Consider the following 12,842-nt stretch of genomic DNA (forward strand, 5'->3'; position numbering starts at 1 on the left):
GCAATCTTTACAAAACTTTAGTTTATGGTTGCCATCAATTTTGATTTTAATTCATTTTAATCCATTTTTATAATGTTTTATAATGTTGTACTGTTTTAGTGTTGTTAGCCGCCCTGAGCCCGGCTTCGGCTGGGGAGGGCGGGATATAAATAAAATTTATTATTATTATTATTATTATAAATCAAAATGAGGACCCAGGTGGAATCTAGACACATATAAAAAAATGTGAAAATGCTTTTTTTTTTAAAGCGTTTTGAAAAATACATTGAATTTGCCACAAGCTTACCATCGCTATCTGTGTAGCTGTCTGTCCCTAGAGCTGCTTGAATGCTCTCTTAGTACATTTTAGTCCTCCCTTAGCTTTCATAAAATTGAGTAAGCAGGTGTAATTCTCGAACAGGATTATTAGGCATTTTCTCCTGCAACAAGACACCACTTCCCATCACCGGCTTTGGGTTGGGGCTCTAGTGGCTGTGTGGCATTTCTAGATCTTCATACCATTCTGCGCTTTCTGCAAATGTTTTACCTATATAATGTTACACACTCCTCTCATTTTGTAGGGAGCAATGAGAAGTTCCAGGACCATTGCTACTCAGGTTTAGTTTCATTTGGATGAGAGAATGCTGGAGACATAAAGATACCTCATGCTGTCTGTATCTTAAAAACTGTCAACCTGCCAAGTATTTGTTGCAGACTCCAGCTCTACAGATGAATAGCTCATTCATTATAGTAATTCAAACGCACCAATATTCTAATGTCAAATCCTAAGCTCTTGACTAGACATTACTTGAAGCCTTAAAGTTTAAGGCAAAGTAATAGCAATACAGTGGTACCTTGGGTTAAGTACTTAATTCGTTCCGGAAGTCTGTTCTTAACCTGAAAATTTTCTTAACCTGAAGCACCACTTTAGCTAATGGGGCCGCCACGCCGCCGGAGCACGATTTCTGTTCTCATCCTGAAGCACTATTTCTGGGTTAGTGGAGTCTGTAACCTGAAGCGTATGTAACCCGAGGTACCATTGTAGACACATTCACAGTGATCATACAGCAAACCCACAAGAATATATTTTACTTGCAACCAGATCAATGTATTTCCTGCCACTAGGGAAAACATAATGGATAGTGGTCTGCTTAGTGGGAGAGAAGTAGTTTAGAGGGGTTGGAGATCAGTGTTTTCATGCCCAAGTTAATCGCAGATAGAGGTTTCTTATTTCTGTTTTTGAAGATTAAATGTGGGCATTCTGTCACAAAATACCACAGCGCTGAATGCTGATACGCAGAAAAAGCATAAATATATTTAATACTGCACGCTTCCACCTGTATCAAATCTACTTTTATGACATATAACCTGATAATACTTAGTATTTACATAGTGTGGTATAGAGGTCAGAGTTTTGGATGATGAGTAAGGAAACATATTCAAATCCCCACTCAACCATGAAGTTGATTGGGTGACATTTGTCCAGCTTCTTCACACTTTCTCATGTCCTGCGGCAACCTTCCACCCCACCCCAAGGAAAACCGCTCTAGCACTCAGTCGGAACAAATGGAAATTCGGGTTTTCTCTGAATTGACATTTGCTCTGATTTAGAGCTAAAAAGGGGGGTTTCCTTGGAAAACAAGGAGGGCAAGCGGAAAACTACTTGGACCCATGCTTTCTAGGCATGAGACAAGCAGAGGTGTGGACAAGCCCTAATTCTCAGCCTAAACTCCCTCACATGACCAAAGTGACTATTCATCCTTACAAGAACTGTGTACAGTAGTTGAGTGTTTTTATCCATATGGTGCAGATATGTGAATGCAGCTGAAAGTTTGGTTTGACTAAGACCACCAAGTGAATTTATAGCAGAGGCAACATTTAAACCAGGAACTTCCTGGTTCCCATGCCATTTTCTTAGCTGCTATAGTAGCTCTCAGATTAGATAAAATATTAAATAAAGAAGATGTAACAGGAATTTAGAACACAAAGAAGTACATAAAGTAAAAATTATCATCAAACTGATAAACAAGGTAGTCCTATTAAAAATGCTTGCTTATAAAAAGCAAATAGTGATTTCAGAGGAGGGGGTATTGAACTGTGGCATTATGCCACAATTCATACTATCAGCAGTATATCCGTTACCTGCATTATCTCAAAGATTGTGTACTTTGAGTGATTAATGAACTTGTTTATACCACATGCAATGTTTTTCAGTGACGTTAAGAGCTACAAAAGGGTCTAGTGAATATTTATATTTAAAAAAGTATATTAAAATATAAAGAAAGGCTCAAAAAGGCAGTGTTAGAGACACCTAAATGCTTCTTGAAAAACAGTGTGCTTTTGGAAGATGGACACCCCTGGTGGCTGTTGCATGTACAGTAGTGTAAATGAACACAAATAAGAAGTAAAAGTAGTGAGCAAATATTTCTTGCAGTAATAAAAGACATAACAAAAGACAAAACAGTAATTTCTCTCCCTTAGGATAACGCTCTTAAGTTGCTGTAGGCCAAAGAGGAAGAGATTATTTATTTAGAGTATTTGTGCACTACTTTTCAGCCAAAAAGGCTCCCAGAATGGCCTATGTGCAATAAATTGAAACTAAAGAGTCCCTGTGCACAAACGTAGAACTTAAAAAACACAGCATACAAGTGAAAAGGGAGAGAGGGAGTGTGATCTTGTCTTCTACAACTGGTGTTCTGGCTGGAGAGAGGCCCAAATGGGGCATGCTGGGGCAGCCTTGGAGCTGCCAGATCCAAAGCTTCATTGTTTCCCAATATTGTGTTCTAGTCTGATGCTGGATCCCACAGTACCTAACTGGAGGTAAAGCAAGGCAAGGCTGGTCAGAAGTTTCAGAAGTTTTATAAATAAATAAAAAGTAGTCATTACTTTCAGTGGGTCTGCTCTGAGTAGGACTGGTATTGGATACAACCCTTAAACTGGGGGAGAGGCCACCCCCCATTAAAGTGGCAAGAATAGAAGGGGCTGCTAACAGCATCTCCATGAAGAGGAGTTGCAGCAGCAGAGGGAGGTACTGTATAGTGAAGGCAGGGGACGTATAGTGTGGTTTACCCCAGGCCCTGAGCCTTCATAGTTCAGGAGTCCATGAATGATTACCTTCCTTTATACTTAAAAATTAAGGCTGTCATAATTCAGCCCCCATTGGAGGATTTGTCTCATCACAATCCTGGATTTGCAGGGTGCACAGCAGGGAAGCAAAAGAGAAGACAGAATTTAAACTGGTTTTGAACAATAGAGTACAGATTTGAATAAAGAAAACAGAGAGGGGGAAGTGGTGATTTGAAACAACAGCAGATATTTGAGTAGAGTAAGCCAGGGGTAACACTGAGGAAGGGAAAGTGGCAGTTTAAAACAAAGTTTGAGTACAGCCCCATGTGCAAAAATAAATTTATAAGTCTTTAAAGTGCCACAATATTCTCTAATTGTTTTGCTTGTAATATAAGTTAGGCCTTACATGTTAGGGAATGAATAGTGGTCTGATTGTCATTTATCCCTCAATAGTATTGAATATTTTAAAATTTGTAATTTGGCCTTTGCATTTGTATGGGGTAGATCTAGACAGTACTTTAATAAATTCCCTTTATGAAGTTTATGTCATGAACTACATCATGGGAAAACAGTTTGAATTGCTGCATGTTGAATACTCGGATTGTTTGCACAATAGGTGTTTTATTTCCTGTTTGTTCAAAAGTAATCTCTGACAGTTATCAACGTTACTGTATGTTGTTTGCTCAAGGGAACTGTGGGTAATCTTAGAGTTCATGTTCCTATTTTCAAAGACAACTTAATGGTGCAATCATTCTAACAATCTATGAATGTTTGGAATATGAAATGTGAGTGTGTATACAACATATTAACAGGGTTTTTGTTTTAATGCACTTTTAATAAGTTTTTTTCTTTAAATTTGAGTAGATGAGTGGTTGAGACATTCTGTTTTTGAACTTAATAGGTCTCAAGAGAAGGTGATGTTCAGTTTAGGAAAATGTAACATTATGTACAGTAAATGCTAATTTCAGATATACAGTGAAGATTTCTGAATTTGGCTGGCTATAACTAACCAGGAAATAAATATTTGAGTCACAGTGGATTGATCAATGAAAAGTAAATTTAGTGTAACATGCACAAGCAAGAGCAAACCTCAGCAAGCCTCAGGGTCACAGTCCATCCCACACCCCCAAACACACACAGCCAGAAAGAGAAGTTAAAAAGCTTGCTTTTGCTTTCCCAAACTTTGGCTCATTTCATTGTGTCTTCTGGTTCAACAAGTTGTGATTAAAGCTATCATCACTTTCAAACAAGTCCATTTCAAAATGGGGTCCTAGAAGCTGGTTAACTGACATTACCAGTGCTATTTTTTCTAAAAAAAATGTTTAGGGGTACTCTTATTTTGACTCAAGTAAACCACCATTTTATAGTTACAGATAGGTAGCCGTGTTGGTCTGCCATAGTCAAAACAAAACAAATTCCTTCCAGTAGCACCTTAAAGACCAACTAAGTCAGTTCTTGGTATGAGCTTTCGTGTGCATGCACACTTATCTGAAGAAGTGTGCATGCACACGAAAGCTCATACCAAGAACTGACTTAGTTGGTCTTTAAGGTGCTACTGGAAGGAATTTGTTTTGTTTTCACCATTTTATAGTTCAAATCGGGGAAAATAAATACAGTAAATGGAGAAAAGTACAAAGATTTACAAAATGTTTAGGGGTATGCGTACCCCTACATACCCCCAGAAAAAAAGCACTGGACATTACCCATAATTAGTGTTGACCAGTTTGCCAAACTAGATGACATGGCAAACTGTGGTTGACTGAGCTCCCAAACTATTCATCTTAGCTATACAGGAGGGGGAAAGGGAAGAGAAGCACACAAACCTAATACTCACTGTGGATCACATCTTGTTAAACCATTGTTTAGTATGACATACAGACATGGTCTGTGTGGGGCAGCAGTGAAAATGCTGAAGTATTTGAACAGTTGTCCTACTATAGAGTATGTAATGTTTGCAGCTTCAGTTGGAGATGATAGTTTCTTATACAGACATTGCATTACATATTTTCTAGCCTTCCATCTTTCAGCCTGATTAGCTTTCTCAGTCATAACTAAAGGTAAGAGTTCCTAGTAACACATTTATAACGTCATGCAATGATATAGGGGCTGTCATTATTTCTCTTTCTTTACCTTCTTCTCCTGCTTTAGAACTGCTAGTGTGGTGTTTATTCTTTCATCCTCCCGTTCCTCTGATCTGTGAACATTCTCATACAGGTTTCTAAAAAGGAAATAATCCATGTCCTGAAAGTGCATTTGAGTATAATCAGGATCATCTTAAAGGCACAAATAAGCCAAGCAAATGCTTTTTTTGTGGTAACAGGAGAAGAACCAGTATTTTCAAGGCTGACGATAAGACAGGATTTGAAAAGTGCTTCCCAACATATTTATTTATTTAAATTGGTCTCCCACCTTTTGTCACTTTCTGATCCCAGGGTAGGTCACAGAGTACAAACCACAATATCAGTTATGACACCATAAATTAATCTGCTACCTTTAAAACATAATGCAACTAACTGAAGCAACTATTTCATAATTGTCAAATCCGCTCAACGCTCCCCCTCCTCACCCCCAAAGGACCTAGGTGAAGAGATCACACACCCCTTATACATTTCAAGGGACTGGGGCTGGCCCAAGTCATTTTGGTACCTAAGATGAACCACAAAATTGTGCTCTCCTCATTGCCAGAGAAAAAAATTGGGAGTGAAGATTGGTATCAGGAATAAAGGGGGATTAAAGATCTATCTTGGGATATGCTGCCCCTGTGGATCCTGCCACCTGAGGTAGTCACCTCACCTTGCCTCATGAGTGGACCAGGCCTGCAAGGAATCCTACTTAGTTCATGTTGTACAGTTGCTTAGGGTAGCACAATATATTGGAGTCGCTCTAGGAATGTTCTGTTCCATTTGGTGTTTGTTTTTACCATATCTAATTTGTGAGCAACTCCATCACTTCAAATATAAATACAGCTGCTGGTATTAATCATGACACCAATTCTTTCTCTGAAGGCAGTGAGGAGAGGTTGAGAACCTGCATTCATTTATAATCCATACATTTGAGTTAATTTATCTGAATTTTGACAAATGGATCAATGGTAGATCGTTCATGGGCATTTTTAATTGATTGGTTCTTTGGAAATGCCATCCTTTGAATATGTGTGTGTGTACACGTCTGGAGAATGATACAGCCAGACATTTCTTGTTAGCAGCAGGACAAACACAAAAAATGAAAATAAAAACTCGAAGTAAAGCACAGTGTTTATTTAGTGCACACGGGAACTTCCTTTTTGCCTCCCATTTTACAGCTACCACGAGTTACTTGGAAAAGCAAAACAAACAAGAGGCAGCCATCTGATTTATCCTTCTGCATTAATGGTCTTTTAATTTTATTTCCATTTTAACGGGTTTTCTTCCATTATCTTCTTGGCCCCTCCTCTTCCCCCTACCCATCATGTTGTGTCTTTATCTCATGGTGACTAATGCCTTGGTTTTATAGCTCTAATGTTCTCAATGGCAAACATGAACAACCAACCTTTGGCCCCTTCGCATTTCACGAGTTTTGCTGCTCTTATATGCTCGCAAGCAGAAGTACCAGCTGGGCAGGTGCGGGTGGAAAGGGAGCTAAGAAAGGGAACGGAAGGACGTATTTGAGAGAAGAAAAACTTGACCAAGTGGTAGGCACAGAGCAAATATCCTCGCTTTAAAATATCAAGCGTGCAGTACACGCAAGAAGCAACGCTGGCATGGACTACGAGGCATCATGAGAGAACAGAAAGTGGATCAGATTTTGGGGGCACTGCTCTTCTTGACCCAGCTTCTGTGGCATGCTGGTGGTGTGATCAGATGTGACAAAGGTGGCTACATGATCAATGTAATGCTCATGAATGACTCTATGCTTCCAGTGAGTGCGGGAGAAATAGAACCAGCTGTGGAACGGGGCATGGAACTGGTGAAAAATGACCTGAAAGGTAAGAGCATTTCAGTATCTTTTGAGGGTCAAATGTCAGGCCCTGAGTCTATACAAAAGAATGCTTCCACAGGCTGTCTTCCTTTCTGCCTAGCACCGCTGCTCACGTATTATCCGTCTTTCACCACGTGAACCATGCGGTAGTCACAGTTGTTTTATTGTCTTTTGGGTCTTGGCAGAAAAGTGGTTGATGGTTATGATTATTTTGGTTCTGGTTGCCATTATGTACCGTAAATCTTTTCAAGTTGTAAGCTGCCTTGAGCATAGTTTTAACTATGGAAAGGTGGGATAAAAAAATAAAATGACGATGACGATGATTCACTACTATACTAATTGAGTGCTTATGTCTTCCTGAAAAATGTGACAAACCTGAGCAAGGCTACTTCCTTTCCAGGGAAAATCCCCCACCCTACTGTTCCATGAGTGTCTATTTTAAATCTGCTTTTAGTTACATGAAAGACACTTCCCTATCTGCAACTGAAACAAACGTCACTACCCATCAATACAAGCAAACAGAGGATATGATCCTACTTCACGGAATGAATGTCATAAGAAGTGCACAGTGGCCACTTTGCCTTCCACATGACAAAACTAGTGGAGATTGTTTAAAGTCTGCTATTCCATTAACATTTCTCTTAAGGAAATGCTTTTGTATTTTTAATATTGTGATTTTATGTTGTGAACCGCCCTGAGATCTACGGGTATATTAATAAATAATAATAATTATTATTATTAAAGAGAAAATTTACATACTTGATCAGGCAGCCCTACAATCAATGCCTAGTCAGATAATTATCATCTCTTTATTATTTATCTACTTATTTACACTCTGCTCCTTACAACTTGGTTTACATGATTCACAAGTTCATCATCTGTAAATCAATAAAATCAAAACAGCTAAAAAGTTGTCAAATAAAATTATGAATTGGAATCATACTTTATTTTTAAAAGTATGTTTTAAATCAATATTTTTATATTATTAAATTTGGGGGTGCCTCCTGCTTGCATTGCTCACCTGCCACCCACTTACCACTCAGCTACCACCCATGCCTTGACAAACTGTCCTAACTGTTCCTCTGCAGCATGTCTGGGCTGCCCACCACCCACACCCCTCAATAACTTGCTTACTCGCCTGTCTGCCTGTGCCACTGGCTGTTTTGTACTCATGTTGCAGCAGGCTGCAGCATCATGACATTTGTTCTTACAAAAACATTATATAGTTTCAATACCTAACACTCCTGCGTTTCGTGTTACAGCAAACAACGTGAATGTGAATGTCAGTGCCGCATTTGATGGCATCGACACGTCGCTGTACGTCTCCAATGGCTGCCGCACCAGCACATGTGAAGGTGTGGAATTCATCAAGCAGATCTATGTGAGTATTAAGGCGCATATGTAGGAATCATCCTTTTAGGTCAGGAGTGGGGAACTGGATGCAGCCGGTGGGCCAAGTCCTTAGCTCCCCTTCCACTTGCATGTCAACTTTAGCAGTGAGCAGGACCACCCACCTGTCAGTCACATAACATAACACTGATATCAGGGGAACCATTGCGTGTCAAGGTCCCCAAGCCACCCCCCTAAATAAATCACAATTCACACAGAATTTTTGTTTAGGTTTTTTGGCATTATTTTGGCCACAACTTTATTAAAATACATAATGTGAGGGTTGCTTAGGCATTCTGCCCCGGGACAAAACTGACTTCCGGATTCCAGCGAAAGCCAGTAAGGGAAAACAATATTGGGGAGAGAATGGGGCTGGGTACCATACCGTCACCCCTCCCCGCATGCTCCCAGGGGCTTGCACAGCCCTAGCCCCTTGCTGGGGATACGGACAAAAGCATGGCAAACCCCTGGATTCCTTTAACGGAATTCCCTTGCAGCAGCAGCATTGGAGCGGCAGGCACAGCCAACCCTTACCCCTCCATCAACCAAATTTCAACCAATGACTAACCACAACCTTACAAGTTGTGATGATTTGCTATGCAGTAGGCAAAAACCAAATGGCACCAGCCAATCTGCCAAATAGACAAAATTCCTACCAGGCCCCTGCCCCAAAAGCAGACAACCCCATGACAGGCATAGCAATGTCAAACGCAACAGCCCTAAATTAGGGAGGGTGGGCAGGCGATCCAATGCACGCAGCAAAAGAGACTGAAAAAAGCTGCGTGCCAAGTATATATAACTTTCAGGCCAACCCTCTAAATGGTAACATCAAAATCTCCCCAACAACCCAAATTAGCTCAATCACAGTCATGGCCATCCAAACGGTCCCACCCAGTAACCAAGAGGGGGTGTCCTGTTAGACCGCACCGCAACACGTGCTCTCCATGAAGAAGAACACGCTTTCTCCTCTGTCCATGCAATTCGCAAACCTCGCTTTTGGCACAGACCTGTGTCTTTACCTGCCAAACCCCTGACATCAGGTATTATGTCAGGTGTGGGGCATCTGGGTGTAGCTTAGCCACAATGGCCTAGTGGGGCCTAGTGGGGCAAATGGGGAGTCCTGGTGGGCCTAGTTGCTCCCATAAACCAGGAGTTCCTCACCAAATAAAGAGCAAGTGCTGGCTAGAAACCAAATACATCAAGCACTGGCTTGACGTACATGTTTTAAAAATCTCATCATAATCCATGATTTAAAAATTGTTACATTCCCATCCAGTTATGTATCAGTGTGCTTCACTGTAAATCTGCTTGTGCTACCATTTTAATACAGTGGTACCTTAGGTTAAGTACTTAATTTGTTCCGGAGGTCTGTACTTAACCTGAAACTGTTCTTAACCTGAAGCACCACTTTAGCTAATGGGGCCTCCTGCTGCTGCTGTGCCGCCGGAGCATGATTTCTGTCCTCATCCTGAAGCAAAGTTCTTAACCTGAAGCACTATTTCTGGGTTAGCAGAGTGTGTAACCTGAAGCGTATATAACCTGAAACATATGTAACCTGAGGTACCACTGTACTTAAAGGGCACGGTTATTCCTTAGACAGGCACCTACTGTACATAGTTTTAATTCATGCCCCTGTAGAGGCCATAACAGTCTCTCTTACTTTTTAATCTCCATTTGCAGGCTCTGTTAAACAACACTCATCTTGCTTTTATTACTGCAATGTCTTAGTATCTTCCAGCCATTTGCTCTATTACCACAGTATTACTTTGCATCTGCATGATTGCCCATTAAACTTTATCCACCCCTCGCCTCATGTTGGTCTTTTCTATTTCAGGCTGATAAAAAACTTGGGTGTACTATTCTAGGCCCAACATGCACCTTTGCCACATTCCAGATGGTCTCGTAAGTATCATCTGAAGTGTTCTATTCAAATAATGCTAAATACTGAATAAATGTGATGTCTGCTTAAGAACGTAGCAAGGGGTGCCTTGACCACTTTTGGCTCTTGCCCTACCTACTGCCAACATGTGACTCCCAACAGATTCCCCTAGAAGGAATGCGGTGAGAAAAAAACTGTTCCCTGCCCATTTTAAAGCATGAAAGAGGAAATGAAATGCAACTCTTGCATCAATCCTCTTTATCAGCACCATTTAGAAAGAAGAACTGAGCACTCTTAATGGTTTAATTAGTGCATATTCTTCATAGGATGACATCTGGGTTCAAAGCGATGGCACTGATGCTGGGGAGCATGTTTCCTTTATGTTTGTTCTCACACACAGAGGTATTAACTATTCAGAGCCATCTGCCCAGTTTTTTTCTGAGAGAATTTGTAGTATAGTACTCATAACTTTTTGGCTTCATATTTATTTTGGAATCAAGGCAAACAAAAGAAGAAACCAAATTATGTGAATTCTTAGAATTAGCAAAGATGACACAGGTAATCAGAAACCAAACAAATCAAAAGTTTAACAGTGAGTGGGAGTGCTATAGAGTATATTTAGAAAAACATTGTTCCCAAACAAAATCCTTAATATCCTTTGATTAATTTTCGCAAATTAAAGAACAGATAGATAAAGTATGTTATGTAAGAGCAATGAACGAAAATGTGAAAAAGGACACAGTTTAAAAGAAATAGAAAATGTAAGGACCTGTAGTGAGGTGGAGGGGAAGTCATCTTTAAAGACATATGGTTGTAATACTATTTAAAGTGGAGGTATTCTGATTTTTCTTTATGTACCTTATTATGTTTTGAATAATAAGTGGAATAGATGTATTATTTAACAAATTTAATAAAAAATATTGCAGAAAAACAAAAGAAGAAAGGATTGGAAATATGGCCTATATTGATAAAGCATCTATCAATGTAGCAGCCATACTGGAATTATTTTCTTTTCTTCATGTGTGGTGGTCTTGTAGTAAGGCTTACTGGGAAATGATATATAATGAATTGAAAAGGATGTTTAAAATAACATTTGTAAAAAACAACAACCCCAAAAACCAGAAGCTTTCCTTTTGGGAATTATAGAGGTAGAACTACCTAAACTGTATATAAATATATTCATGTATGCAACCACAGCGGCAAGAATGTTATTTGCCCAAAAATGGAAAGAAGAAAAAGTCCTGATGAAAGAAGACTGGATATAAAAACTTTTGGAACATGCAGAAATGGCGAAAATTACTGGAAAAATAAGAAATCAAAATAACAAACTTTTTACAAAAGAATGGAAATGGTTTATTGTATAATTACAAACTGTAAACAGATAAGGACATTGGCAGGATTATTGTAATAACCTGCAGTTTCATAAGAGCATATATTTAAAGTAGATGAATAAAAGAATAAGTTAAGTTAATTTAGAATATGCAGGAAATACAAAAAATAAATTTAAGGAACTGCATAAAGAAGAGGAAGTCCAGTTTTGAAATGTTAGAATGATTGTAAAACTACTGAAATGTATATAATTTAAAATCATAAATAAAAATGAAAAACTTTTCTTTTCTTTTGTAGATTAGAGATGGAGTTGGTCCCACCTCTGATCTCTGCAGGGAGTTTCGGGTTGACTTGTGATTACCAAGAAAAGTTAACAAGGCTGTTGACTCCAGCCAGGAAGTTGAACTACTTCTTGGTTGATTTCTGGAAGAATTCCACGTTGCCATTCAAAAGTGTCACATGGGAAACTACTTACATCTATAAGGAAGACAATGACACTGAAGATTGCTTCTGGTAGGGAACTTTCCCAGTATAACCAATGTTTCAATTCTTTTTCAAACTCTTTCTGATTTTACATAAAAGACTTAAATCATATATTGATAGTATTGTTGACTACTTGCAATGGGAATTGGCTATGCCATTTCCTGCTTGGCAGGGTCTTCTACGCTGTTTGAAATAACTGGATTTTCTAAAACATCATGGGAATTCATATGTGGAACAGAACCAAAATTCAGTGTTCCAGAATTATTATCACACACACCCCACCCCTTAAAAGTAAGTGTTGGTTGGGGGAGGAATTAGGGTATACAGTGGTACCTCGGGTTAAGTACTTAATTCGTTCTGGAGGTCTGTTCTTAACCTGAAACTGTTCTTAACCTGAAGCACCACTTTAGCTAATGGGGCCTCCCGCTGCTGCTGCGCTGCCGGAGCACGATTTCTGTTCTCATCCTGAAGCAAAGTTCTTAACCTGAGGTACTATTTCTGGGTTAGTGGAGTTTGTAACCTGAAGCGTATGTAACCTGAAGCGTATGTAACCCGAGGTACCACTGTAGTATTAAAAAGAGAATTCCCTGGGTGCCTAAGATCCAGGTTTGGGGCAAGTACTTTGGCGAGAGAACCCCAGCAGAGATTTAAAATCACAAAATATACAGCAAAGTAAAGTGTGGAAATGTAAGAACTTTAAAATATTCGCTTTTAAGCTGCTTCCAAAGTTCCCCCTTTCCTTAGCATAGAAAGAGACCAC

The 12,842-nt window shown here is 39.4% G+C and overlaps 1 protein-coding gene and 1 long non-coding RNA gene across 3 annotated transcripts in view; one reads left to right on the forward strand and one right to left on the reverse strand.

Moving 5' to 3' along the window:
- Positions 1-1,643: 1,643 nt before the first annotated feature.
- On the reverse strand, positions 1,644-10,217 carry LOC309351560. Its single transcript, XR_014160910.1, has 3 exons — positions 10,052-10,217; positions 4,880-5,263; positions 1,644-2,793 (listed from the first exon to the last, which is right to left on the reverse strand). It is a non-coding gene; the product is annotated as an uncharacterized lncRNA (long non-coding RNA).
- GUCY2C (guanylate cyclase 2C) overlaps positions 5,737-12,842 on the forward strand; it is a 48,074-nt gene continuing 40,968 nt past the window's right edge. Inside the window, exons 1-4 of one of the 2 annotated variants that reach the window (XM_081879298.1) lie at positions 5,737-7,009; positions 8,265-8,383; positions 10,226-10,293; positions 11,897-12,112. In XM_081879298.1, the coding sequence (XP_081735424.1) occupies positions 6,802-7,009; positions 8,265-8,383; positions 10,226-10,293; positions 11,897-12,112 (611 nt within the window). In that variant the 5' untranslated portion in view covers positions 5,737-6,801. Of the gene's footprint in view, positions 7,010-8,264; positions 8,384-9,393; positions 9,432-10,225; positions 10,294-11,896; positions 12,113-12,842 lie in introns of those variants that run through there. The other variant, XM_081879299.1, reaches the window with a different exon arrangement.

Source organism: Podarcis erhardii (assembly GCF_964252035.2).
Source record: "Podarcis erhardii genome assembly, chromosome: 10".
NCBI lineage: Eukaryota > Metazoa > Chordata > Lepidosauria > Squamata > Lacertidae > Podarcis > Podarcis erhardii.